The sequence below is a fragment of the Eschrichtius robustus genome, chromosome 4 (assembly GCF_028021215.1).
Source record: "Eschrichtius robustus isolate mEscRob2 chromosome 4, mEscRob2.pri, whole genome shotgun sequence".
Taxonomy (NCBI): domain Eukaryota; kingdom Metazoa; phylum Chordata; class Mammalia; order Artiodactyla; family Eschrichtiidae; genus Eschrichtius; species Eschrichtius robustus.
The window spans coordinates 126,778,377-126,805,461 of NC_090827.1; the positions used below are offsets into that span (position 1 = coordinate 126,778,377).

At 34.9% G+C, this 27,085-nt stretch overlaps 1 protein-coding gene across 2 annotated transcripts in view; it reads right to left on the minus strand.

Moving 5' to 3' along the window:
* Positions 1-19,010: 19,010 nt before the first annotated feature.
* Positions 19,011-27,085, minus strand: part of LOC137763860 (bifunctional heparan sulfate N-deacetylase/N-sulfotransferase 4) — a 234,218-nt gene continuing 226,143 nt past the window's right edge. For both annotated transcript variants that reach the window (XM_068542321.1, XM_068542320.1), the window contains 2 exons: positions 26,775-26,877; positions 19,011-19,130 (listed from right to left, as the gene is read on the minus strand). In XM_068542321.1, coding sequence (XP_068398422.1) covers positions 19,011-19,130; positions 26,775-26,877 — 223 coding nt within the window. The remainder of the gene's footprint in view (positions 19,131-26,774; positions 26,878-27,085) is intronic.

Genomic DNA, 27,085 nt, shown 5'->3' on the forward strand with positions numbered 1-27,085 from the left:
TCTGAATCAAGGGGGGCTAACACAGTGCTGTCTGTGGCATTCTTAGTGTGACTTGCAAGCTGAGACACTTACCCCTTGTGATAATTTCCAGGGATATTATCAATACATAGTTATAACCTGTGTTTTCTCTCTTCAGTTAGTATTTCTTGAGACAGCCATCTTGATATGATTGCTAAAGAAATATATTTACCTAAAATTCTATAATTGCATGCTATCATAACTTTAGAACACCTTAGACACCGTATCTCGAGAATAAATCAGAAGCCCAAATTTTTAGCTATTTCAGGGTAGAAACTAGGAGAAGAAAACAGCCTAATTAGAAGCAGAATACCTCTATTACTGGGGCAGAACCTGATATTTGATAGTCTCTTTGATCCTCATTGGCATTATTTGCCTCGATCTTGGTATGTTGGAAATCTTAGCATCTCGGTTAAAGTTGAAACCACAGACAATGTGCAGTAAGAGATGAAGATGATACGTAAAAGGAAAGAAAACATCCTATAGTTCTGCTGACAAATATTGACCCCTAGAGGAAGATAAAAACTGGTCATTAATTTTTGGATTGGGAGAAAAAACGTGATAAGGCTGCTACAGTTAGCAAGAGAATTCCTCTCGTAATTGATGAGGGGAGGGAAGATGGTTTGAGTTCCCTTTATAATAATAGAAAGGAAGAATACCCTGGAGTGTATATGTTATCATCACAATGACAAATAGCCTTATCGTTGGAATGTTACTGGCAAATTCATTACATTAAGTATTGTTTGCTCTGTTTTTCTTTAATACATGCATGCATCCACCCATTCAACAACTCTATGGGAGCACTCATACAGGTCAATGACTCTGCTCTGTGATGGGAATATATTTGTGGACACTAAAACCTTTTTGCTTTCTTTGAGTTTGGAATTTAGTGCTTGTGTGAGGGTTATCATTTTTATGAAAAGAAAAAAAAAAAAAAAAGAAATAGAGCCGTGGAACCCTACCCAGAAACATTATCCTATGAAATTTACAGATCTGTCTTACCCAGGCCCAAGATGTAAATGTATTGCCTTTCTTTGGATCCTACTTACTTTTGCATATGTTTCTGGCCTTCCGTACTTCTTCAATAAAAAGAAATTTCTGTGCACTCAAGAACATTTTTTTTACTTCATTATCTTAAGCAAATCATGCTTTCCCCAGTGTAGCACCTGGATTTTAATCTCAACTCTGTAACTTATTATCCATGTGACCTTGATAATTAATATACTCACCCTCTCTGAGCCTTAACTTTCCCATCCATTAAAAGGATATAATAACAGCACTTCTGCCATAGAGTTGAGTATTAGGTGAGATAATGAATGATTCTGAGCACCTTTTCAAAGGTTTGGTAGCCATTCCGTCCTATGCCTATTCTTGTTTTCCTTTCCTTCTTTTTTTTTTTACCAATTTTTCTTTTTTCTTTTTTTTAGGGGGGTGGAGGGCACACCATGTGGCATGCGGGATCTCAGTTACCCAATCAGGGATCCAACCCACCGGCAGTGGAAGCTCTAAGTCTTAACCACTGGACCACCAGTGAAGTCCACCAATTTTTCAACTGGGCAATTAATTCAGCCTCCAAATTGAATTATTTTGTGAAATGATTTGCACTCTTACCTTTCTCTTTTTCTAGGTGACTAGTGTGGCCTGACTGAGGGTTCAGTCAGGTACTGCTGAGGAGGGGAGGAAGGAATGAGAGTAATAGATACACTGAAATAATAGATTATGCTGGATTCTGACTTCTATTGTGAGGGATATATCATATCTCTATATCTATATCTTTATCTATATGTCTATATCTTTCTATCTATACACACATATGTATATACATATATACACATGTAATTGTTATTATTTTTAAAAAAGATAAGGAAAGGAATTTTAGATTTCATAGTTGTATTGTAGAAGACTCTTGCAACTAGTCAAAAGGAAAGAAAAAGCCCGGAGGTAGGATTGACTGTAACAAGCCCCATACACGCCATTTGAAATCCTATGCCATGTTATCATATTATGTACAATATTATTTATATAGATATCCATTTAAGTGAGTGTGAAATGTAATGAGTAATTTGGAAGTCTTGTCAATTTCCTAAAAATAGGAAACTAATGCAACGTAAAATGAATCTGCATTATACAATTCTGTTTTCAATTGTCTGTTCAATGAAGGCAATTACAGAATACACTTTATTTTAATTTAATGACTTTCTTAGATACACTATTATAAAAAAAGGCATTATAAAGTGATATTACATTTTGTCATTCATTGTCCTTGCTGTTTACATTTTGTCATTCTGCTCAGATTGAATACTGATGTGCAGGAGTCTGTTTCACTTCCCTGGTCTAATGCAGTAATATTAAGATAGTTAGGATATTAGGTACTTAAAATAACAACATAACTTTTGTTACTTTGTATATACACCACACTAAGTTTTGCTAATTCTCTGCTGAATTACTTCAAAATAAAAGTAAAAAAATAGTATGTGACATCTATTTTAAAAACGTATAATTTTGGGGAGTAAGGAAAGGGCTGAAAATTTAAATTTAACCCCTTGCCAAACATCATATTTAAATCTAATCTTTTAACACAACAGAAAGACTTTTATTTATTTTTGGGAAATTTTTTAAAGGGTCAGTAACGTTCTGAATTTTCAAAATGCAAAATTTAGTATTCTAACCCATAGTTTTATTTTTTTCATCAAATCAGCTAAATAGAGAACATACTACTATCACCAGTTTACCCAACTCAGTGTTTTGACTTAGTAATTGAGTCCTTTTCAATAAATGTAGAAGTGCCTATAATATATTTATAGTGACTGAAACATTTAGAACGATGCATGTTTTGTTTATGGACATTCTACAATATGTAGTAAATTGTAAACTTTTATTTTTTAGCATTTTTCATCTCAAGGCCCAAGTTTCAGTCATTTTAGTATATTTCTTTAAAGTATACACCTGGAACTCAGTAAACATGAGCACATTTTAATCTCCCTTTTGGAGATGTGTTTCATTCTTTAGATGAAACAAAAAGTCCTAAAAATATAATGTCATTCCTGAGCATATAAGCATCTGGAAGGCAACTCAGTTTGTAAAAATTACAGTAGATTTTTATTGTCTAGACTTATTACAAATTTATTAATCTAAAATGCACTTACGAGAGAGGCCGTGATAGTGAGAGGCCCGCGCACTGCAATGAAGAGTGGCCCCCGCTTGCCACAACTAAAGGAAGCCCTCGCACAGAAACGAAGACCCAACACAGCCAAAAATAAATAAATAAATTAATTAATTAATTTAAAAAAAAATAAAATGCACTTACTGTTACTTAAGTGAATCAATTGTGAAACTAAATTTGAAAAGTGCCCTTAACTTCAGAGAAAAACCACACGCAATGAGCTGCAGATGACCATTAAGGAGGGCAGTTTCTCCAAATGCTGTTTATGACATTGTACTCATACTCGATGTCTCTTCAAGGTAAATTACTTGTTTACAGTTACTTTTTAAAATTTTTGATTTTTTTCATATAATAAGCAGATACAGTGCATTAGGTCATGAAAATACCCCCTTTCACATCATTTTTATGCCACCAGTGTCTTAATTTCTGTATTTATTTGTGTTTATAATGCGTTAAAATAAGCATTTCACTTTATTCCTGGGATGTTATACTTAGAGTTCACTTATGAAAATTATTGTTTCAGCTGCTGTTGTGGCTGACACTTGTAATGATCAACAACAAAGAAGGTAGAAAATATCCCTGCTGACATAACCACCTGTAATACACTTCTCTTCAGGCTTTTAAAGATGAGCCATTAAAATAGAATGATCCTTCATGGACCGAAACTTGAATCACTGCAAAATGACTCTCGGTTGCTGTCACTTCCTTTTCTTTTCTTTTGGGTGGCGGGGCTTGATTTAGATTTTACTCTATGTACAGAATTTAATGTTGAATATGTTAAAATAACAAATCTGGCATGGTTTGGGGAGGTTAGATTTACTGGAAATGTATTCATACTGTGAATTGTGCTCTGATGGTTAAACAAAACGACAAGATTGTCAAGCATTCCGTATTAACAGTGGATGTAGAAAATTTTTTCAGATGGATAAAATGTATATGGTACAGATGTAAAGTTTTCTATGTAAAAAAATTCTGTACAACTTTCTGTACAATATTGATTCTCATCTGGCATATTCTAATCAGGTTATAGGTCAATAAAGTTTTTGGATTAAAAAAAAAAAAATTAAAGCTGACTTGGACGTTTCGGTTAAAGGACTTTCTACATACAAATTTAATAAACTCTGCATTCTGAGAAAATTTGGAGTAAAGTATTCATTTTAATAATTTGATATTCCTTAAAAACACAAAGTCAAGATATGCTATTTTCCATCTTGTAATTAACTTCGAGGTACCTTTTTAAAATTAATGCTTTATCTGGTTAAGTTTGTGTGATTGCTTAAAATATTAAATATTGTGGCTTCAGAGTCTAAAACATTTGATATTTTCATAGCTAAGAATTATATAGACTGCCCAAGTTTCCTAGATTAAATTGTTCAAAACCAGATTATTTACTGTGACAGCTGTACCCTGTAAGTTGGACCATATTTCCGTATTTTAGATCTCAGAATGGTAGGGGTGTGTAGACCAGAATTCACAAGTGGTACCCATCTCTGCAGATGCAGTAAAGCTTTTTAAACGGTACTGTAATGCTAAAAAAAATTTTCTGTATCTCTTCAGACTGAAAAACAATTGTTTTTGAACTAACCACCTGCTATATCGGTTAGAGGAATTTGTTGACCCAAAATGATATTGATAGACCGTCAGATCTCCTCCCTGGACTGCATGTATAGACACACATATAATAACCATTTATTTCATTAAACTGAACTTTCTGAATTTTCTTCCCTCCTGCTCTCTCTAATTCCTGTCTCTCCCCTCTCCTACATACCCATTTTGCTCACATTCACAATTCAGAATTTGATTCAGATAAATCTTCCTCTAGGAAGTTTTTCCAAACCCTACTGCCTGGGTCAAGTCCCTTTTGTGTGTGTGTGTGTGTGTGTGTGTGTGTGTGTGTGCACACGTGTGTGTGTGTGTTAATAGGCATTTTTATGCTATTTTTGTGTTGTTTTTGTTTTTAAAAATTTTTAATTGAAGTATAATTAACATACAACATTATGTTAGTTTCAGGTATACAATATAATGATTCGATATTTTTTATATATTGTGAAATGATCAACACAATAAGCGTAGTTAACATCTGTAACCTTACACAGTTAATGATTTTTTTTTCTTGTGATGAGAACTTTTAAGATCTACTCTCTTAGCAACTTTTAAATATGCAGTTCAGTATTGTTAACTAGAGTAGCCATGCTGTGCATTACATCCCCACCAAGTCCCTTCTTTTTTCTCTCATATAAATCCATGGGTAGTTTTATCAGAACACTAGCATTCTGCATTGAAATGACTGGTCATCTGTCTCTTCCCCTGCTTAACTCTAAACAACTGGAAGGCAGAAACTGTATCTTTGTCATTAACACTTAGTAATCCTGAACTATCTTAAGGGATCTATAAATATCTATTTAGTGAATGGATGACTCTGGTGTATGTGAAGCTACAGCTAAAGTGTCAATCCATCTGAAAGTGGTCAGTCAATTTCAAGCACTTCTGACTTAGACTCTGGAAGGGTCTGAGATACAAGAAATATTCCAATTGATTAAAAAGAATGGGTATTTGAGAATAGTTGATATCATATTGCATATTTAAATTAATAATCTGAAAACAATCAGATGGGTGTGTATAGGCCTGGGCATTGGTAGGTCAACGTTATAAAGAATTTTAATTCCTATGATCTTGGCCCAGGTCCAAGGAGTTTTTGGAAAGAAGTTCACAAGTACAATGCCATCACTTACTTTTATTTTTCCTGATTAGTCAACGCTAAATGATATATCTCAGGAGCAGACCAATTAATTTTATTTTGTTCATTTTTATATTCTGGATGGAAAATCAATATAAAAATAAATTTGCAGAATAAATTATTAGGTTAATATGGTAGTGGTCAAAAAGCAATTACATATAGTTCAATAATAAAGCACCACGGCCATATACATTTTTATTGTCTGTTATCTCATTATTCAAAGTCATGATTTATGAAGTTAAATAGGACTTTAACTCTTCTTGCCAGGTATACCTATCTTTTCATTTGATGATATTTAATCCTGTGGATAACAGTGTCACCTTGTTAGAGAAAAAGATACTATAGAAAGCACAGTTAAAAATGCCACTTGCATATTCTTTCAAATTCAATCCAACCAAGTTTGATTTAAATAACTTAGTTTAGCAAATTATTAAATTAAAATTAATAATTTTAATTTAAAAATGTGTCTTGGCACTGTTCTGTACTGAGTAGCTCTCAGTCTAGGCTTAACTATACACAAGCTTCTCTGAACTCTCTTCCTATCACTGGAAGATTTGTCTCTAATATCTTGACAAAATTTTTGTTTCTATAATTAAAATAAATCTATTAATTTACAGATGCATCACTAGTATTTGTAATGAAGCAATGTTGAATGTGAAACTATCTCATGGGGCTTTGTAGGCATGTGATAGAAATCTAATAAGCTCCTCCAGGAATGGTCTCATGATTCGCTCACATTCTACAAACCTTCCAGATATGTTTCTTTTTTATTTACACTTATGTTTTGAAGATCCTAGGGTTTAAAATTTAAAATGGTTAAATGAGCCTAATGCTGAAACTGCTTGATTGGCTCATATATGCTCCACTAGCTATGAAGAAACAAACTCATATGAACCTAAATTAGCCAAATTGAACATGCTTTATTAATTAAAAAAAACATGTTCAACCTTTTTGAAGTTCTTAATGATGTAACAAAAAATGATATATGGCTATATGAGGGGAAGAGATAAAATTATTGTGATTTTTCTATTACAAAAATTTCTACCCAAGAAACTCAAGGAAATCAACTGAAAAACAAAAATTTTGGAAAACCGTCATATAGTACCAAGCCAAAATAATTAAAAGATTTTTGCGGGCTTCCCTGGTGGCGCAGTGGTTGGGACTCCGCCTGCCAATGCAGGGGACACGGGTTCGAGCCCTGGTCTGGGAAGATCCCACATGCCGCGGAGCGACTGGGCCCGTGGGCCACAATTGCTGAGCCTGCGCGTCTGGAGCCTGTGCTCCGCAACAAGAGAGGCCGCGATAGTGAGGGGTCCGCGCACCGCGATGAAGAGTGGCCCCTGCTCGCCGCAACTGGAGAAAGCCCTAGGCACAGAAACGAAAACCCAACACAGCCAAAGATAAATAAATAAATTAATTAATTAAAAAAAAAAAAAAGATTTTTGTAGCTGTCTCATGGGAACAGCAGTTTTTCCCTAATGAAAACTAACACTTTAGAAATGACGCTGGGGAAAATATTTCCCCATGCATAATATGAACTAAATTATAAAACGCGTGGAGGAAACTAGGGACTAATGAATGTTAATTAGTTGTCTTAATAAACATCTCTAAAATCTTATTTTATACATATAAGAATTTTATGCAGAAAAAGACTTAACTGCACAATATTTTTGATGGAAAGACTGGATAATTTAATGATATTTTAAATTATATTTTATATATAATTCAATTCCATTCAAAACCGTAATAGGATTAATGTGTTTATTTAATTTTGTCAAGTATTAAAATTGTGTTGCAGAATAAGCAGGAAGAGACCTAGAACATTTGAAAAACAAGAATAATTCTAACAATATAAACTAAAAGCTCTATTGATCAACAAAGTTTGATTTTGGCACAGTAATATTTCAATAGAAGTACATGAATAGCCTACTTTTAAAATTTGATAAAAATGGCACTCTAAGCCTGTAGGGGGAATGAAGGAGAGAAATTTGGACAATTACTGTCACTTGACATGTCAGCAGTTGTGGGATAATGAGGCACCATCATTCCTCCAGCAGAAACAAGTAGTAGAAGACATGCTAATATTTGGTGGGGCCTTTTTCTGAAACAAAGCAGCTCTAATACATATATGTAGTATAATATGTAATATACTTGCAACAATATTATTAGTATGAATGGGAACTAATTTGTTTAATAAAATTGGTAACTGTACAATTGCAGAACAGTGTCAATATGCGAAAATGTATCTTAAATTAAAAATGTGTTTCTAATCATATATGGACCAGCCAGTAATATATAACACATGGACAAAAAAAAAGAAATCTCTTTGTTATGTGTTTGGGTATCATGGACAAACATTTTTGTTATATATTTCATCTTCATAAATACCAGGAAAAGTGACACTTCATATAATATTACCAATATAGTGTGTTAAAGTTTGCCTATTATTTACTGTCCCCAAATTTCTTGTTCATTGTGGAGCCCTACAATGATTATTTTGATCAAAAATACCATACCAATTGCCCAAACTAACTTTATTTTCTTATTTGTTTAAAAATGATTTAAGCATGTTAAGAAGGCAAACGGTGAATTTTTAGCAGCTTTTCATCTGTACTTTTCGCTTGTTTCATTTACCTTCAAAATCCTTTTAAATTAAATTATTGGTTGCTAAATTATGACTTGATAAATTATGGGTGGGAAATAACTATCACCTATACCAACTAAAATGAATGTCATTTGCTTAATCATGTAAATGTTATGCTCAATTCTTTTCCTATATTTAAACTTATTTTAACAATGAATTTGATGATTTGAGTTCTTTTTCCTTTTTTATCTAAATCTGACACCAAGACATATGTAGCAGAACTGCAGCCTTTGCAAAAATTAATTAGTGTCAGTGTGCCTGATATTATCACAGGGTCATCTTTCCAATTCTGGTTTCCTCCTAGCAAGGTAAGCAACAACAGAAACAAAAACAATCCCCTTCTAGACTTTAACAACTGTTAAAGTCAAGCATTTTATTTTATAATCCTCTTCTAAGTTTCTTGCCTTGGACTCTTTGAGATGCAAGTCACAATCCCTGACTTCCTGGGTGCTGCTTCTCCTCTGGGCTTCCTGGACCGCAAAGGCTCTCTTCCCTGGCCTGGCCAGTCCTACCCCCAGAATGCTCTGATGTTATCCCAAAGGGTTAGGCTTATTTCTGTGGCCTTCCTTGTTTTCCCAGGTTTGACACGATACAGGGTTTCTAAGACCAGTACCTGAATGCAGTCTTTTAACATGTCCCACACAATCACCATTTTTCTCCTGGTGCTCATGTCATTGAATCCAATATGGCATCTCTTGTTTGGCTTCTCTGTGAATCCCTGGTCTTCTGTGATTCTGGTGGAATAGATTTTAGCAGTTTCTGTCTTTAAAAAAAATTTGTAAAGGAGGCTAGGAAACAAGCATTCAGCACCCTCTCTGGAGCAGTGGAGAGGTCTGCAATAAATCCATAGAACTTATTATTGTAGCTTTGATCTTTGAAACAGAACAATTTACTTTTCTTTCTGTGGGGTCTAATTCATTAGACTCCTGTTATAAAACTTTTATTGGAGAAGTTGAATCATAGAGTCAACCAGAAAGAATGGATTTGTTGATAAGTAGTATAAGTGTCATAATGTGAAGAATAAAATGCTACAGACAAAAGTATTTATTTCCTGCTTTTAGAAGTGAAACAGCTTGAAAAAGAAAACAATACTGCATTCCCAGTGATGATAAATTTCGGTTTTGCAAACTACAGTGGTTTGGCATGCTTGCTGTATTGGAGACATGATTACTAATCTGTATTATTATAATGCACACACACGTAATACATATGTATGCATTTATATATGGATTTGTGTATATATGTGTATACACTTTCTATACGTATCTTGTTTTTCTTTTAATTATTATTATTATTATGTTTACTAATATTTATTGAGGGCTTAATACAAAGTTCTGGAGAGCTCCAAGCACAGGGCATATCAAAATTATGGATGAAGGAAAAGCCCTTCTCTCATGAAACTTATAGTTTGGGGAAGCAGACAAATGAACAAATAATTCGTATATCAGTTGGTGATGAGTGGTAGGGAGAGGAATCAAGCAGGGAAATAGTTGGGAGAATGATGGTATGGGGGTCTGGAAAGACTTGCCTGATGAGGTGACATTTAAGCAAAGACTTGAAGGAAGGGAGGGGATAAGGAGTGCAGATGCCTGGGGAAATTGTAGTATTTATGTCTATGCCGAGGGGGCAGGGAATGTGAAGGCTCTGCTCTCCTGTTTGGCATAATCAGAGGAAAGTAAGGGGGCTGGTGTGAACTGAAGACGGTGAGTAAAGGGGGAAGTGATAGGAAAGTTGGTCAAAGAATTGATCTGGTTGATGTGGAAAATAGGCTACAGGTGCTCACATTTGTAAGTGAGAAATGTTAGTTCCCTTTGAGAAGATAGTGGAGGCTTGAATTAGGGTGCCCCTAGGTTTGGATGTGATAGGGCATTCTTGGAGCCTGAATAGTTTGGAAGATAAAGCTGACAGGATTTCTTGAAATCAAGATAGATGCTTTACTTACATCCATATATGTGGGGCCTCAAAAGTTTAAATATCTGAACTCTTAAACCTCAAAAAGAGTTGTCGGAAGACTGTATCTGAATCATGTGAGGAATTTGGACATTCTATCTCATCTCAAGTTACGTCCTGACAATAGTTTTCTGTGGAGTATTCTTGGCAAATTTAATTGCAAACTTGCCCATGAGCAGCACAAATTGTTAATTTCAATGATCTGTAGTTTACAGACTACACTGTTGTTGCTGTTGTTTTTAACTCCATTTAAAAAATTAGGTTGATATTTTCCATAACTTATCAATTGGAACTTCTCTTTTCTATTATTTCTCAATAATAACCCTTAAACAATTTTGTGTTATTCTTTATAAATATGATGATCTACTTTGCATATTCTCTCAGTGTTGTGAATAAATCCATCCCTTCCAGGAAACTTGACTTTAATGAGAATATTTCAGTATTCAATTATAATTTTTTATTCATAGATCTTGGACTTTAGTTTCTTTTATTTGTGCTCTATTCTTAGGTTCCTATCCTCAGTTCTTTATTCAGGAAGAAATGAGACTCATAAGAATCCCATAACTTGGTCAACCACATAAAAATAGTTGAGAGAACTAGAGTTTTAAAGTGTGGATATGCATTTTAAAATATGAATTTTAAAATAGATATGCACAAAGTAGCTAATAATAGCAGACACTCTTATAATGGCCAGCTACTGTTCTAGGTGCTTTTATGTATTTTAACTCATATAATCATCACAATAACCTCAAGGGTTAGCTGATATTAGTATCTGCAATGTGGAGATGAGGAAATTGTAGCATATTGAGTGTAAGTAATGTGCCTGAGGAAACTCACACAGTGGATAAGTGGTATTGCCAGGGTTGAGCCGTGACTCTGGCTTCAGAATTCCATATAACACATTATGCACTGAACTTCTTCAGGTTGAAATAGCTTAAAATAGTTTGATAGACTTTGTTACAGAAATCATGAGGGGTTCATACACATTGGTTCATTTCAGAGAATAGCACACGCAATGCTAAATGCTTGCTTTTTTGTATCGATTAAAGTTGGCTGAGAGAAGAGGTGGTTGGTGATTGTATGCATTGTATGTTACCTGTGACTAAGGCATAATTTCTTATTAACTAAGTCTATTGTCATGTTTCTTTTTAGTTTCGCTGCGCTACTGAAATGGGAACCAAGTGTCCTCAGGGTCTTGTCTGTGGGAACATTATTTATCTCTTCAATACATAGCTATAGGTTTGCATATGTTTAATTTCATCGAGATGTTAAAGGCTTCTGGATAAGACTGTGTGATTTCCAGGCAACGTCCTGGGAACATGTAGGAGAGAATTACAATTGATTTAGACCTGTGAGCATTTAGTCCTCAGACTTTATTACCTGGAAGTTCAGAAAGAAAAACACGTCTATAGCTTCACTCCATAGAACATAGAGTGAAGAGAGCTTATTTTAGATAATGTAGACAAACCACAGTCTGTTGGTTTTGAAGCTCAAATGCTGTGTTACAATAAGCGCCCCACCTCCAACACTCCCTAACACACACTACGCTATCCTTGACTTGCGGTCCATCTTCATCAGCAAACAAAATGGGGGAAAATATATTCAATATAAAAGTTCCTCTCCTGACACACCCTTCCTTTCCTCTCCTTGGTACATTTGGTCCAGGTACTAAGATGCCTTCTCTTGCTCCAGGTCAGAAGTAGTTGAGGTTTCTTCCTGCTCTTCTGAAATCACTGCTGACATTTATACAACCCACAGTGATTTTGGTCTCATACCAACTCATGTGATCTAGAAGTGGTCATTGGTAGCCACAAAAATGCAGTCCTGATCCTCTTGTATACTTGCAAATTGGGTTCTGGCTTCTCTTTTCTGCTGTATAGTCTTACCCTGCAGCTAGTGTCTTATTCCTGGTGTACCATTTAGAATTCCGAAAAGATTTGTAAGATTTAAGAAAATGAGAATGAAGTCTTAAATAATTAAGAATATCCTAGAAATAATTGCATTTACATGGACATATCTGATTATATGGCGATATTTGAATTTCACTTGATTTAAAAAAGAAAGTGCCAACGTTTGTAACATAGCAGTTCCACCTATGTTTTTTCTTGGCAGTGCTTCCACAGACATTTTACATGTATCATTAAACAATTAGCATTACTTTCTTTGTCAGTAGGAAAAATAAATCTTTAAAACTCAAGGGCCTCAATGGTCAAATACCAAGTCAATGATCTCTTATCCCCTTCAGCATGTTGAACTCATTTTAATTCTAAGCCCAGCACTTTTACGACAAGAAGTGCATTGTAGACAGGCAGCTCTTAGCTTTGTACTGATTGCAAACAAACATATTTGTAGGAAGCACTACTGTGAGATCTTTAAACCAATATAAAAGAACAACAGTCGGGGTAGTTCAATTCCTGATATGTCTAGGGATATTTAATTTGGTCTGTTTGGCTGGTCTTGTTAGATAAGAATAGGCAACTGAGATGTACAAACATAAAGACTCTTTTAGAGAACAGGCAATACCTTTAAATGCAAACAGCCATGAATACGTACACCTTAGTGCTATGAGTGACAGAATGACTTTGTGTAAGTTTTATGCTTACAGATTGAAGTTCATTTCTTACTAGTGTAAAGATATAAAGTAATGCATATGTTCATTTAACAATTACTCATCTTGTGCCAGGTACTGTGTTATGCATGAGAGACGAAAAAAGGAAAAGACATCTCTCATTCTAATAATTTACAGTTTAGCATGACAACACTACAATCTAGGTGAAACAATAATGGTGTAATCTAAGAATATCAAACCAGCTGCTGGGATTATAGTGATAAATATATTATCATTATTACCCAGATATTGAGGGCCTAATGGCAAGGGAAATGGAAGATTTCTGGTACAACTTAAAGCCAGAGATGCAACATTGAGAAGCCTGATACTTCTGTGATTTAGATATGAAGGAATTGGTGAGCAAAAGGGAAGGGACTTACACAGCCAGGTTGCTTGAAATTCAAAGTGGTACTGTGTTAGTGAAGTAGCAATGCCAATTCAAGTGTTCTAGGCAACAGCATGTACAAAGGCCTAGAGATGTAAAAATCATGAGGTAATTGGAGAATTGTAAATAGGTGATTGTTACTAGAATTTGGAATGTAATTTTTAAAGATTGTGAAATAAGAATGGCCAGGTAGACAAAATCACAGATCATAAAGGAACTTCATGGAATATATATTGGAGTTTGCATATTGTCCTTTACGTTTGGGGAACATTTGAAGGTTTCCTAAGGTAAAGAATAGTTTCATCCTATTTACAAGTTATAAAGACCATTCCAACATTAGTGTGGTGTATGATTTAGAGAGAAATGACAGCTCCAGGTCAGAGTGTGTGACAAAATTCCAGGAGAGATAAGGAGAGCCTGTAGTAAAACAGTGGTTAGAGGTATGGTGTGAAGCCTAAATTGACTCAATATTTCATACTTTGTTGACACCTGGGAAAATTGGGATGATCTTAAATGGCCTACCCACAAAGTCTGCTTCCTATCTGCTCCTGTGGGCAAGGTACCCTGGCCAAAACATGTCCTTATCAAGTGGACCAGGTACAGTTTCTGCTTGTCCCTGAAAGTGGGTTTCAGTTCCCTGCCAGCCTGCAGAATTACTCAAACTAGCCAATTACATGTTCTTGCGGGAACCAAGGGCCACCTCAACCTCTTGGTGCTACAAAGCTTGTCTCTTACAGCCCTGGTTATTCATTTCTTCCCAAGTGCAGCCCCTCTGGCATCTGGCATGGTGTGCAATGTCCTCTTCCCAGGCTGTTGAGTATATGTAACAAATAAACCGCTGTTGATCCCATCTGCCCAGTATTGGGAGTTGTGTGTTTGGCGTCCCCTGATAAATGTAGGGCAAGAATTCACCACTGGGGTGAATAGGAGGTGATCAAAAACAAGTAGATGAAGAGAATAGAGATTAGGGCTGTGCTGTCCAACATAGAAACCTCTAGCCCCATGTGGCTATCAAGCACTTGGAATGTGGCAAGTCCAAAATTGTTATGTGCTATACGGGTGAAATACAAATTAGATTTTGAAGGCTCAGTATGACCACAAGGGTACAAAAATCTCATTAATAATTTTTTAATTGATTTCATGTTGAAATAATATTTTAGACATATTGTATTAAATAAAATATGAGAAACAGTAAAATATTTTTGAATGGAAATTAACTATTTATATAAATGTCTTATTGGGGGCCTGAAATACCAGACATTCGCAATGAAAAATGCAAAGAAAATAATATTTGGTATTAATAAATATAATAGGAAGCAATATATTAGAATTCTTCATTTGTGGAAAGGAGATCTTATCACAAGAGGTGAAGTTGGAGATAAAGACTTGTAGAGAATTCAGATAAATTTTCTTGTAATTTTTAACTATCTAGGATCTTTAAGCATTGATTTGTTATTATATGTATCTCTTCATTAAATTTTGTGACTTTCCTTTGAGGGAGTTGTACCTCTAGACCTGATATTCCTGATAGAGGATCTGTTGGGTTGCAAAAAATTTGAAGAGAGAGATATAAAGAGAAGATAAGGGGAAGATATTCTACTAGATAAACTGAGGATTAAGTAGGTAGGAGGAAAGGGACAAAGAGACTTCAATAGAAGGGACTGAGCTGGAATGATTTTGCTCTGAATGTTGATCAGAGCAATAGCAGGGAGCCATGCAAAATTTATTTTTGAAAAATGATGGTGAAGACAGTTTCTCATTTTAACCAAATACAGTTAATTATATGTTTAAGATATATATGTTTTATTATTAAAGGGAATAGAAAAACATATTCTTGTCTGATGAAAAAAGAGATAGTGGTTTGAATATTATATGTTATTTCTGTAACAAACATGTTCCAGCATAACTACATTAGGCAATGGGCCAAGTTGTTTAAATATATTCTCATTTAATATTTACAGTGACCCAATGAGTAATACTTTATTGTCTCTATTTTACAAAAAAGGAAACTGTGACTCAGGGATGTTCCACAAATTGTCCGAGGCCACATAGCTTGCCTGAGGCAGAACTGGGATGTGACCCCAGATACCCAAAGTCCACTCTCATAATTTCCTGGTTACACTTGTTATATGTTTGGAATTCAGGGAATATGTATAGAGTGAACCAAGTCAAAGGGAAGGAAGTAGATTCATCTATGGGTGAAAACCTTGGATTTTAGAGGAAAAAACAACATTACTCTAGTGGCCATACCAGCAGTAATATTTATTCTGAAGAAGTGAGAACCAAAGATATGTTATGCATGTACTACATCAGTTATTTAACAATTTCAGTAAATGCAGAGTTCTCTTTATGTTCTCCCCACCCACCTCACTGGCTCACACAAGAAAATATTCATTTGCATATATATATATACATATACTAAACAAACATATGTACCTATGGCCAAGCTGTGTTCCTACAGTTGAAGTAAAATCCTATATGCAAGACTCTTCGATTTCTTTCTTTTTGAAATTGTTGGCCAGCATTGTTTTTGAGGGACCTCCATCAAGCAAATGGTTAATATGTTATCTAGCCACCAAAAGCAGGCTTGTAAGATATTATCTGAGTGTAAATTGTTTGCATAATTAAAAATAAATTGACACTCATGGTAAACAGGTCACTTTATATCATATTAAAACAGTGAGATAGAAGAACAAAAACTCCATGAGGTACATGTGAATGGGTTTGTTGAAATCAAGGCAAATAAAATCTCTTATTGGATGAAGAACTATCTTTTTTGTAGAAAAAAAAAACAGTGTTAGAAGGAGTATAAATTCTTCTCACTAGCATTATTCCTTGTTGCTTATTTAATTGTTTTGAGGCCATTGTTAAACACAAACAAAATTTGTTTTTGTATGAGATTTGTAATATAATTTTTAGAGGCTGGTATTTGACAAGCATATATTAATATATTTTGATGTAGGGTTATAATCAAATATTGTTCCTTACCTTTATTAATGTAATCAACGATTATATTTGTAAGTTAGGCAGTTGGAATAAAGAAAAAGAAGGAAAGAGGAGAAATACTGGCTTGTTTAAAGGTTTTAGGAAGTTCCTTAAAATTTTAAAAAGTATCTCATTCAAGACCACGAAAGATAATTTATTTAGAATGCTAAACTATTACCTATGTTAAATCTTGAGTCAATAGTTCTGAAGTAGCCAGTGGGTAAAAATTGGGAAAACCAAGATATTCTTAAAACTAAAATTTTTCCAGATTTATTATAATCTTCTCATAGCCCAGAGTTCCTCTAAGTAGTTTACGGTAAGAGATGAATTACATAATTAAAATTTGTTTTGTTGTCTTCATTGTCAATCTTAGTAAGAAAAATGTGCATACTGATTGAAATGAACCAGGGAAGAAAAGACTAGTTGAATTTGTGGGAATTTTGCTCCCAGCTATTTGTAGGTAGGTGAATGATACTGTATACATTATTTAGAAAAAATTAAAAAATGCAGAAAATTAGTTACACTTTAAAAAATCTGGTGATAAGGTGGACTTTGAATTATATGAATTTTACTCAATATGACAAGTATCTCCCCTCTTTTCTACAAATATCTCTTTCTTCCCACTTGGGAAAAAAAAAATGTTAATCTCTACTTCACGAAAGAAAAAATTAGAATGTAACTGGAGGAAGCTAGTGAACAAATAAATCAAAAGTTAGAGTTCTAAATACACAATTCTTACGATTTTAGTGTGCTTTAATGGAATGCTATCAAGCACATGCTCACCTAAGTAACAATAAGGTGGAGAAACTGAGTCTCACACTGAACAAAGAACAACAAAAGCAACAGTTTTGTGATTTGTATTAATTCATACCCAAGAAAAATCTTAACATTTTCTGAAAAAGATCAAGAGCCTTTAGATGCAGTGGGAAAACAACAGAAAAACAAAAATCTTAATGAAGTATAGATCCAAAGGTGAATCCTGTTTCTTGATTCTCTTTTAGATCATACTTGAATTGTTTGCTTAAAACCACAAACAACAAATAAACAGAAAAGATGATCTTCAGTTTCCTTTGAAGACATTGAATTATGTCAAGCATAATTGCTCAGATTATAGGAGAATGTAATATTATTTACAGCCTATAGAAAAATTACTCTGGAGGAAGGATGGATTGATAGGTAATGCTACCAAAGCCACTTTGATTTACTGTTCTGCTGAAATTTTACCTTCATGTATCACTGAAAAGATTAACAAATCTTTAACATATCTTCATTGACAAATGAGACAAAAATCCTCCAAATGGGAGAGTAACCTATAACTCTAAGACAGGAAGAGCATCACTTCTTCTCTAGAAATTAATTTTTGGATGGCATGGATGAGAAATATGGTTTAATTTAGAGAATTCATGGTGTTTAAAGAGGTAAGTTTTAAATTACATTTCTTCTGTTAAATAGGCATTAAAAACATAATCTTCTGCATTAGTATATGTACTGACACATATAAAAGTGCATGCTTTAACCGATTGACATGTACTACATAAAAGGCACAAGTGCCTCTCTCTACCTGTAAACACATATTGGTATTTTCATTCCATGTCTTATCAATAAAGTTTTTTTTCTTCTGTGGATAGTGAAAAAATATATAAATACTACATCATTGTCCAGGTGGAAATACCTAGATTAATAGCATGGTAAGATTTTTACCCATGGAAAGATGGCCTTACACACAGTAGTTAATATTATGCAAAGTATGCACTTTCTCATTCATTTCCCCCCCCAAATCTCTGATAGACGCTGTTGGAACCATAATGCAAAATTCACTGAGAATGGCATGCCTTGCCAGATAAAATACTATTGTCAGTGAATATGGAAACTTTCAGATAGTCTCCTCCTATAAGAGGAAAACAGACCAAAAATGTGGGAGGTTACAACTTTGCAACTTCTTTAGCAAGTCAAAGCAATTCATAAAGAGGAGTAACAGAGGAAAACATGTGTGGGCTAAATATAATAAGTAATAACTGCTCAAAATAAGAGTATAGGATTATACTTATAATTTCATAACAAAAGCAAAATTGTTTTTAAATTAGCAAGGGAAAATGTAAGCCCTTAATTCAGATATTGGGTTACTACTAGCCTCATTTACAGATATCTCAGTCCTTATCTTTTCCTCAAGATTCTAATTTGTCTCTTGCATATAATCAGAGTTCTCAGTCAAACACAGTTTCAGAAACCTTATGGTTAACAGAGGAACTGGGCTGTGTTATGATCCCCACATTGGAAACTGGGTAATGCCACAAAACCCCACATTATTTCTCAAAAGCTCACACAGGGATTGATGCTAGTAATTGCCAATGCGTGCATATATAACAGTTTTCATTTTATGAAAAAGATAGAAGGAGATTTATTCACACGATCCTCTGTTGACAGTCACAAGTGCGTTAAGGGGATAAAAGACGGGGGGTTTGTTTTTCTGTTTCATAGTAAAAGTCAGCATCTTGGGAGCCTTGATTCTTCTCTCCAGTGCTATCTCACTTTTTGTAGCTCCTGTCTCAGCCATGATGGGAGAGGCTGCCCCAGTCTGTGTAGCAGTTTGGACAGTTCCACATTATGATCTCGGTAGTAATTAGAGAGGAAGGTTCTAGACTGAAAAGTGAATAGAAAAAGAAGGCAAAGGAAGCTATTAGTTCATTAAATGAGATTGTGCACATTTCTTAAGAAATTCTACTACACTAGGACTGGCTATAAAATAGGTATTTCTTTGTATTTTTCCACAGATATCACTCATTTTTACCATTAGAAAAGATTTGGCAGAAGTGTAGCTGTAAAATAAAAATGGGTCCGGGTATAACTTATGTGCCTTATACAACCACTAAAACACCTATTTATTAAGGGATTGCTGAAGTCTATGTAGGGAGAAAAGTTGATACGAAGTATATAATACTAAAGAAGAATGAGGTACGTAGGGACCGGATGTGGTACCAAATCTACAGAAAAAACATCTATGTTTTTAAAATTGGTCACTTTATGTAAAATTGGGTCATAGCATAAAGATGAAAAATGAACATAATCACAAAAGTTGAATTTCATGATTAAAGAAATAACTTGCAATTTATAAAATGTTTTCTATATTTATTCAGGACCAAAACAGTTTTTTTGAAAAATAATTAAGCGTTTCTTCTTCAAAGATATTATAAGGTCTCATTATAAAGATCATTATAATGATCTTTCCTGTGATTCTTATATTCCTAACCAAGCTGGACTGATGGGCCACTTTTAGATGAATGGTTTAAAAAAGGATGATCAGATATATCTGTGGTTTTAGTTTGTTTTATTTCTGGAAGACAGAAAATTTATAATTGGTCTTTCTCTCTGGATGTCACTTACCTCATATTAGAACCCAATGAACATAGTTCTGTGTCTCTTTGATAAAATAGTAGAGATGAACATTTTTCCTGTGAAAATATAGGCAGCAATGGCCCACGTATAGGTTTCCATCTGGTCAAAGTTACACCATCTCTCTTAAGCCCTCCCAATATTTTAGCACAAATGAGTCTCTTTCTTCCTAAAACTCCCTTAGCCACTTTTGTGTGTACTGTGTAAATGGACTTAAGACAACTACATTTCGTCTTGTACCATTCACCAGGTATTTCATTACATTTCTTCCCTTAAACCAGATTGTAAACACTTCAAATTCTGGATAAGATTTTTATAGAAGTAGTGGAATTTTACATTGGTTTCTTGGTAGATTAAAGTGATTTTTGAAGCCCTTTTGAAATTATTGAGTTCAAAGGTATAGTTTGAGGACCTTCTGGTTCTATATCCATAGTAATACCTAATCACTTCCATCCTCCTTTGGCCCACCTTGTCTTAGGAGAGATACTCATTATATCTGCTCAGTTGATTGCTAATTGGTTTCCCAATCCTAGTCTATCTCCACATACCATAACTTTTATTGAAAGATTTTTTTTCCCCTGCCTTTATGTAGTTTCACATTGTTTTGTGTATCTTACTATAAACAAGTGACTGTAACTAATTTATCCTCCTATAATAAATCTGGGCTCATAACTGTTTTATCCTGTACCCTATTTGTGATATTGTGATTCATAATAAGAAATATGAAGTTGATCATTGACCCCATTTCTGGCACAGAGCTCCTAAAACTCTTGGAATTTCCTAAATGAGATAGAGATAAAGGTATATTTTGTTACATCGATGAGGTGGCTTTTGGACCCCACCTAAGAATGGAGGCTGGTCATGGGGAACCAACCTTGTGATTAAAAGGTTGGAACTTTTTATTTTTTATTCTTTTTATACAGCAGGTTTTTATTAGTCATCAATTTTATACACATCAGTGTATACATGTCAATCCCAAATTCCCAATTCATCACACCACCATCCCCACCCCCAACGCGGCTTTCCCCCCTTGGTATCCATATGTTTGTTCTCTACGTCTGTGTCTCAACTTCTGCCCTGCAAACCGGTTCATCTGTACCATTTTTCTAGGTTCCACATACATGCGTTAATATACGATATTTGTTTTTCTCTTTCTGACTTACTTCACTCTGTATGACAGTCTCTAGATCCATCCACGTTTCAACAAATGACCCAATTTCATTCCTTTTTATGGCTGAGTAATATTCCATTGTATATATGTACCACCACTTCTTTATCCATTCGTCTGTTGATGGGCATTTAGGTTGCTTCCATGACCTGGCCATTGTAAATAGAGCTGCAATGAATATTGGGGTGCATGTGTCTTTTTGAATTTTGGTTTTCTCTGGGTATCTGCCCAGTAGTGGGATTGCTGGATCACATGGTAATTCTATTTTTAGTTTTTAAAGGAACCTCCATACTGTTCTCCATAGTGGCTGTATCAATTTACATTTCCACCAACAGTGCAAGAGGGTTCCCTTTTCTCCACACCCTCTCCAGCATTTGTTGTTTGTAGATTTTCTGATGATGCCCATTCTAACTGGTGTGAGGTGATACCTCAGTGTAGTTTTGATTTGCATTTCTCTAATAATTAGTGATGCTGAGCAGCTTTTCATGCGCTTCTTGGCCATCTGTATGTCTTCTTTGGAGAAATGTCTATTTAGGTCTTCTGCCCATTTTTGGATTGGGTTGATTGTTTCTTTAATATTGAGCTGCATGCACTGTTTATATATTTTGGAGATTAATCCTTTGTCCGTTGATTCCTTTGCAAATATTTTCTCCCATTCTGAGGGTTGTCTTCTCGTCTTGTTTGTAGTTTCCTTTGCTGTGTAAAAGCTTTTAAGTTTCATTAGGTCACATTTGTTTATTTTTGGTTTTATTTCCATTACTCTAGGAGGTGGATCAAAAAAGATCTTGCTGTGATTTATGTCAAAGAGTGTTCTTCCTATGTTTTCCTCTAAGAGTTTTATAGTGTCCGGTCTTACATTTAGATCTCGAATCCATTTTGAGTTTATTTTTGTGTATGGTGTTAGGGAGTGTTCTAATTTCACTCTTTTACATGTAGCTGTCCAGTTTTCCCAGCACCACTTATTGAAGAGGCTGTCTTTTCTCCATTGTATATCTTTGCCTCCTTTGTCATAGATTAGTTGACCATAGGTGCGTGGGTTTATCTCTGGGCTTTCTATCTTGTTCCATTGATCTATGTTTCTGTTTTTGTGCCAGTACCATATTGTCTTGATTACTGTAGCTTTGTAGTATAGTCTGAAGTCAGGGAGTCTGATTCCTCCAGCTCCGTTTTTTTCCCTCAAGACTACTTTGGCTATTCGGGGTCTTTTGTGTCTCCATACAAATTTTAAGATTTTTTGTTCTAGTTCCATAAAAAATGCCACTGGTAATTTGATAGGGATTGCATTGAATCTGTAGATTGCTTTGGGTAGTATAGTCATTTTCACAATACTGATTCTTCCAATCCAAGAACATGGTATATCTCTCCATCTGTTGGTATCATCTTTAATTTCTTTCATCAGTGTCTTATAGTTTTCTGCATACAGGTCTTTTGTCTCCATAGGTAGGTTTATTCCTAGGTATTTTATTCTTTCTTGCAATGGTATTCTTTTTATTCTTTTCTTGAAATGGTAAATGGGAGTGTTTCCTTAATTTCTCTTCCAGATTTTTCATCATTAGTGTATAGGAATGCAAGAGATTTCTGTGCATTAATTTTGTATCCTGCTACTTTACCAAATTCATGGATTAGCTCTAGTAGTTTTCTGGTGGCATCTTTAGGATTCTCTATGTATAGTATGTCATCTGCAAACAGTGACAGTTTTACTTCTTCTTTTCCAATTTGGATTCCTTTTATTTCTTTTTCTTCTCTGATTGCCTTGGCTAGGACTTCCAAAACGATGTTGAATAATAGTGGTGAGAGGGGACATCCTTGTTTTCTTCCTGATCTTAGAGGAAATGCTTTCAGTTTTTCACCACTAAGAATGATGTTTGCTATGGGTTTGTCGTATATGGCCTTTATTATGTTGAGGTAGGTTCCCTCTATGCCCATTTTCTGGAGAGATTTTTATCATAAATTGGTGTTGAATTTTGTCAAAAGCTTTTTCTGCATCTATTGAGATGATCATATGGTTTTTATTCTTCAATTTGTTAATATGGTGTATCACATTGATTGATTTGCGTATATTGAAGAATCCTTGCATCCTTGGGATAAATCCCACTTGATCTTGGTGTATGATCCTTTTACTGTGTTGTTGGATTCGTTTGCTAGTATTTTGTTGAGGATTTTTGCATCTATATTCATCAGTGATATTGGTCTGTAATTTTCTTTTTTTGTAGTATCTTTGTCTGGTTTTGGTATCAGGCTGATGGTGGCCTCATAGAATGAGTTTGGGAGTGTTCCTTCCTCTGCAATTATTTGGAAGAGTTTGAGAAGGATGGGTGTTAGCTCTTCTCTAAATGTTTGATAGAATTCATCTGTGAAGCCATCTGGTCCTGGACTTTCGTTGGTTGGAAGATTTTTAATCACACTTTCAATTTCATTACTTGTGATTCGTCTGTTCATATTTTCTCTTTCTTCCTGGTTCAGTCTTGGAAGGTTATACCTTTCTAAGAATGTGTCCATTTCTTCCAAGTTGTCCATTTTATTGGCATAGAGTTGTTTGTAGTAGTCTCTTAGGATGCTTCGTATTTCTGCAGTGTCTGTTGTAACTTCTCCTTTTTCATTTCTGATTTTATTGATTTGAGTCCTCTCCCTCTTTTTCTTGATGAGTCTGGCTAATGGCTTATCAATTTTGTTTATCTTCTCAAAGAACCAGCTTTTAGTTTTATTGATCTTTGCTATTGTTTTCTTTGTTTCTATTTCATTTATTTCTGCTCTGATCTTTATGAGGTAGGCTTGTATAGCTATAAACTTCCCTCTTAGAACTGCTTTTGCTGCATCCCGTAGGTTTTGGATGGTCGTGTTCTCATTGTCATTTGTCTCTAGGTATTTTTTGATTTCCTCTTTGATTTCTTCAGTTATCTCTTGGTTATTTAGTAACGTATTGTTTAGCCTCCATGTGTTTGTGTTTTTTACATTTTTTCCCTGTAATTCATTTCTAATCTCATAGTGTTGTGGTCAGAAAAGATGCTTAATATGATTTCAATTTTCTTAAATTTACTGAGGCTTGATTTGTGACCCAAGATGTGATCTATCCTGGAGAATGTTCCATGCACACTTGAGAAGAATGTGTAATCTGCTGTTTTTGGATCGGATGTCCTAAAAATATTAATTAAACCTATCTGGTCTATTGTGTCATTTAAAGCTTCTGTTTCCTTATTTATTTTCATTTTGGATGATCTGTCTATTGGTGTAAGTGAGGTGTTAAACTCCCCCACTATTATTGTGTTACTGTCAATTTCCTCTTTTATAGCTGTTAGCAGTTGCCTTATGTATTGATTTGCTCCTATGTTGGGTGCATAAATATTTACAATTATTATATCTTCTTCTTGGATTGATCCCTTGATCAGTATGCAGTGTCCTTCCTTGTCTCTTGTAACATTCTGTATTTTAAAGTCTATTTTATCTGATATGAGTATTGCTACTCCAGCTTTCTTTTGATTTCCATTTGCATGGAATATCTTTTTCCATCCCCTCACTTTCAGTCTGTATGTGTCCCTAGATCTGAAGTGGGTCTCTTGTAGACAGCATATATATGGGTGTTGTTTTTGTATCCATTCTGCAAGCCTGTGTCTTTTGGTTGGAGCATTTAATCCATTCATGTTTAAGGTAATTATCGATATATATGTTCCTGTGGTCATTTTCTTAATAGTTTTGGGTTTGTTTCTGTAGGTCCTTTTCTTCTCTTGTGTTTCCCAGTTAGAGAAATTCCTTTAGCATTTGTTGTAGAGCTGGTTTTGTGGTGCTGAATTCTCTTAGCTTTTGCTTGTCTGTAAAGCTTTTGATTTCTCCATCAAATCTGAATGAGATCCTTGCCGGGTAGAGTAATCTTGGTTGTAGGTTCTTCCCTTTCATCACTTTAAGTATATCATGCCACTCCCTTCTGGCTTGCACAGCTTCTGCTAAGAAATCAGCTGTTAACCTTATGGGAGTTCCCTTGTATGTTATTTGTCATTTTTCCCTTGCTGCTTTCAATAATTTTTCTTTGTCTTTAATTTTTGCCAATTTGATTACTATGTGTCTCGGCATGTTTCTCTTTGGGTTTATCCTGTATGGGACTGGCTGCGCTTCCTGGACTTGGGTGGCTATTTCCTTTCCCATGTGAGGGAAGTTTTTGATTATAATCTCTTCAAATATTTTCTCGGGTCCTTTCTCTCTCTCTTCTCCTTCTGGGACCCCTATAATGCGAATGTTGTTGTGTTTAATGTTGTTCCAGAGGTCTCTTAGGCAGTCTTCATTTCTTTTCATTCTTTTTTCTTTATTCTGTTCCACAGCAGTGAATTCCACCATTCTGTCTTCCAGGTCACTTATTCGTTCTTCTGCCTCAGTTACTCTGCTATTGATTCCTTCTAGTGTAGTTTTCATTTCAGTTATTGTATTGTTCATCTCTGCTTGTTTGTTCTTTAATTCTTCTAGGTCTTTGTTAAACATTTCTTGCAACTTCTCGATCTTTGCTTCCATTCTTTTTCCGAGGTCTTGGATCATCTTCACCATCATTATTCTGAATTCTTTTTCTGGAAGGTTGCCTATCTCCACTTCATTTAGTTGTTTTTCTGGGGTTTTATCTTGTTCCTTCATCTGGTACATAGCCCTCTGCCTTTTCATCTTGTCTGTCTTTCTGTGAATGTGGTTTTTGTTCCACAGGTTGCAGGATTGTAGTTCTTCTTGCTTCTGCTGTCTGCCCTCTGGTGCAAAAGGTTGGAACTTTAATGTTATCCCCTGACCACAGGGAAAGGGAGAGGGGCTGGAGGTTGAATCAATCACCATTTGTCAGTGATTTAATCAATCATGTCCCTGTAATGAAACTTCCATAAAAACCGAAAAAGGATGGGGTTTGGAGAGTTTCTGGGTTGATGAACACGTGGAGATTTGGGGAGACTAGAGAAATCAGAAAAGGCATGGAAGCTCCACACCCTTACCCCATATCTTGGCCTATGCAGCTCATATATCTGGCTATTTCTGAGTTATATCCCTTTGTAATAAAACAGTGATCCAATAAGAAAAATGTTGCTCTGAGTTTTGGGAGTTGCTCTAGCATATTAATCAGAACAAAGGAGGGGGTTTTTGGAACGTCCAATCTATAGCCAGTGGTTCAAGATGGAGGTGATAACCTGGACTTGGGACTTGAGGTGAAAACCGGAACAGGGAGGGACAGTCTTGTAGGATGGGGTCCTTAGCCTGTGGGATCTGTTACTATCTTTGGGAAGACTGTCAGAATTGTGTTGAGTTGTGGGACACACAGCTGGTGTCTGAGCCTTGCTTGGCGATGTGGAAGAAGCTCTCCACCACATGTTGTAATTGGTGATCAGAGCAGTTTACTCTCCTTTGCTTAACTCAGTACCATGCATTGTATAGGCGTTGGATATATGTATTTAATATGTAATAATAATGCTTATATATTTTGTCCAAAACCACTTGTTTAGTAGATAATTTATTTAAGTACTTTACATATTTGGAAAGGAGTTACTGTTCAGTAAGTATTTATGTTTGAATTGCATCCCAGCACACAGCTTCTACAGATACCTATCAATCATCTATCTCTGTTGGTCTGTCTATTTATTTTCCAAATATAAAACTATCGATAGCAATGAAAAAGCAGAAAAAGGAATCAATTTTATTGCCTACTAGCTTTGAAATAGTTGTATGCACAGGGTTCTACCAGTGTATTTCAAAGATGAGGAAAATATTACCTCTGGATCCATGGGTGGATACTTTCGACCTTTGCTTTTTCCAAGGCATTTGGTCTTTCCTCCTTCCAGTAGTTGACACCAAAAGCCCTTCTGGGGATCAAAACTACAAAAGATCAAATATATAAATGATAATAAAAATATAATGATTATAAATTATACACAGAATTTTGAGAGAGCCTCACCAACTGTATAAAGGAAATGCACTTTCATATGCCTGTTGCTTTGATTTAATTTAATTCAATTCTACAAATATTCATTGAATTGATTTATGAGATTAAATAAACTATATGTTATATATTTTTGATATTTCT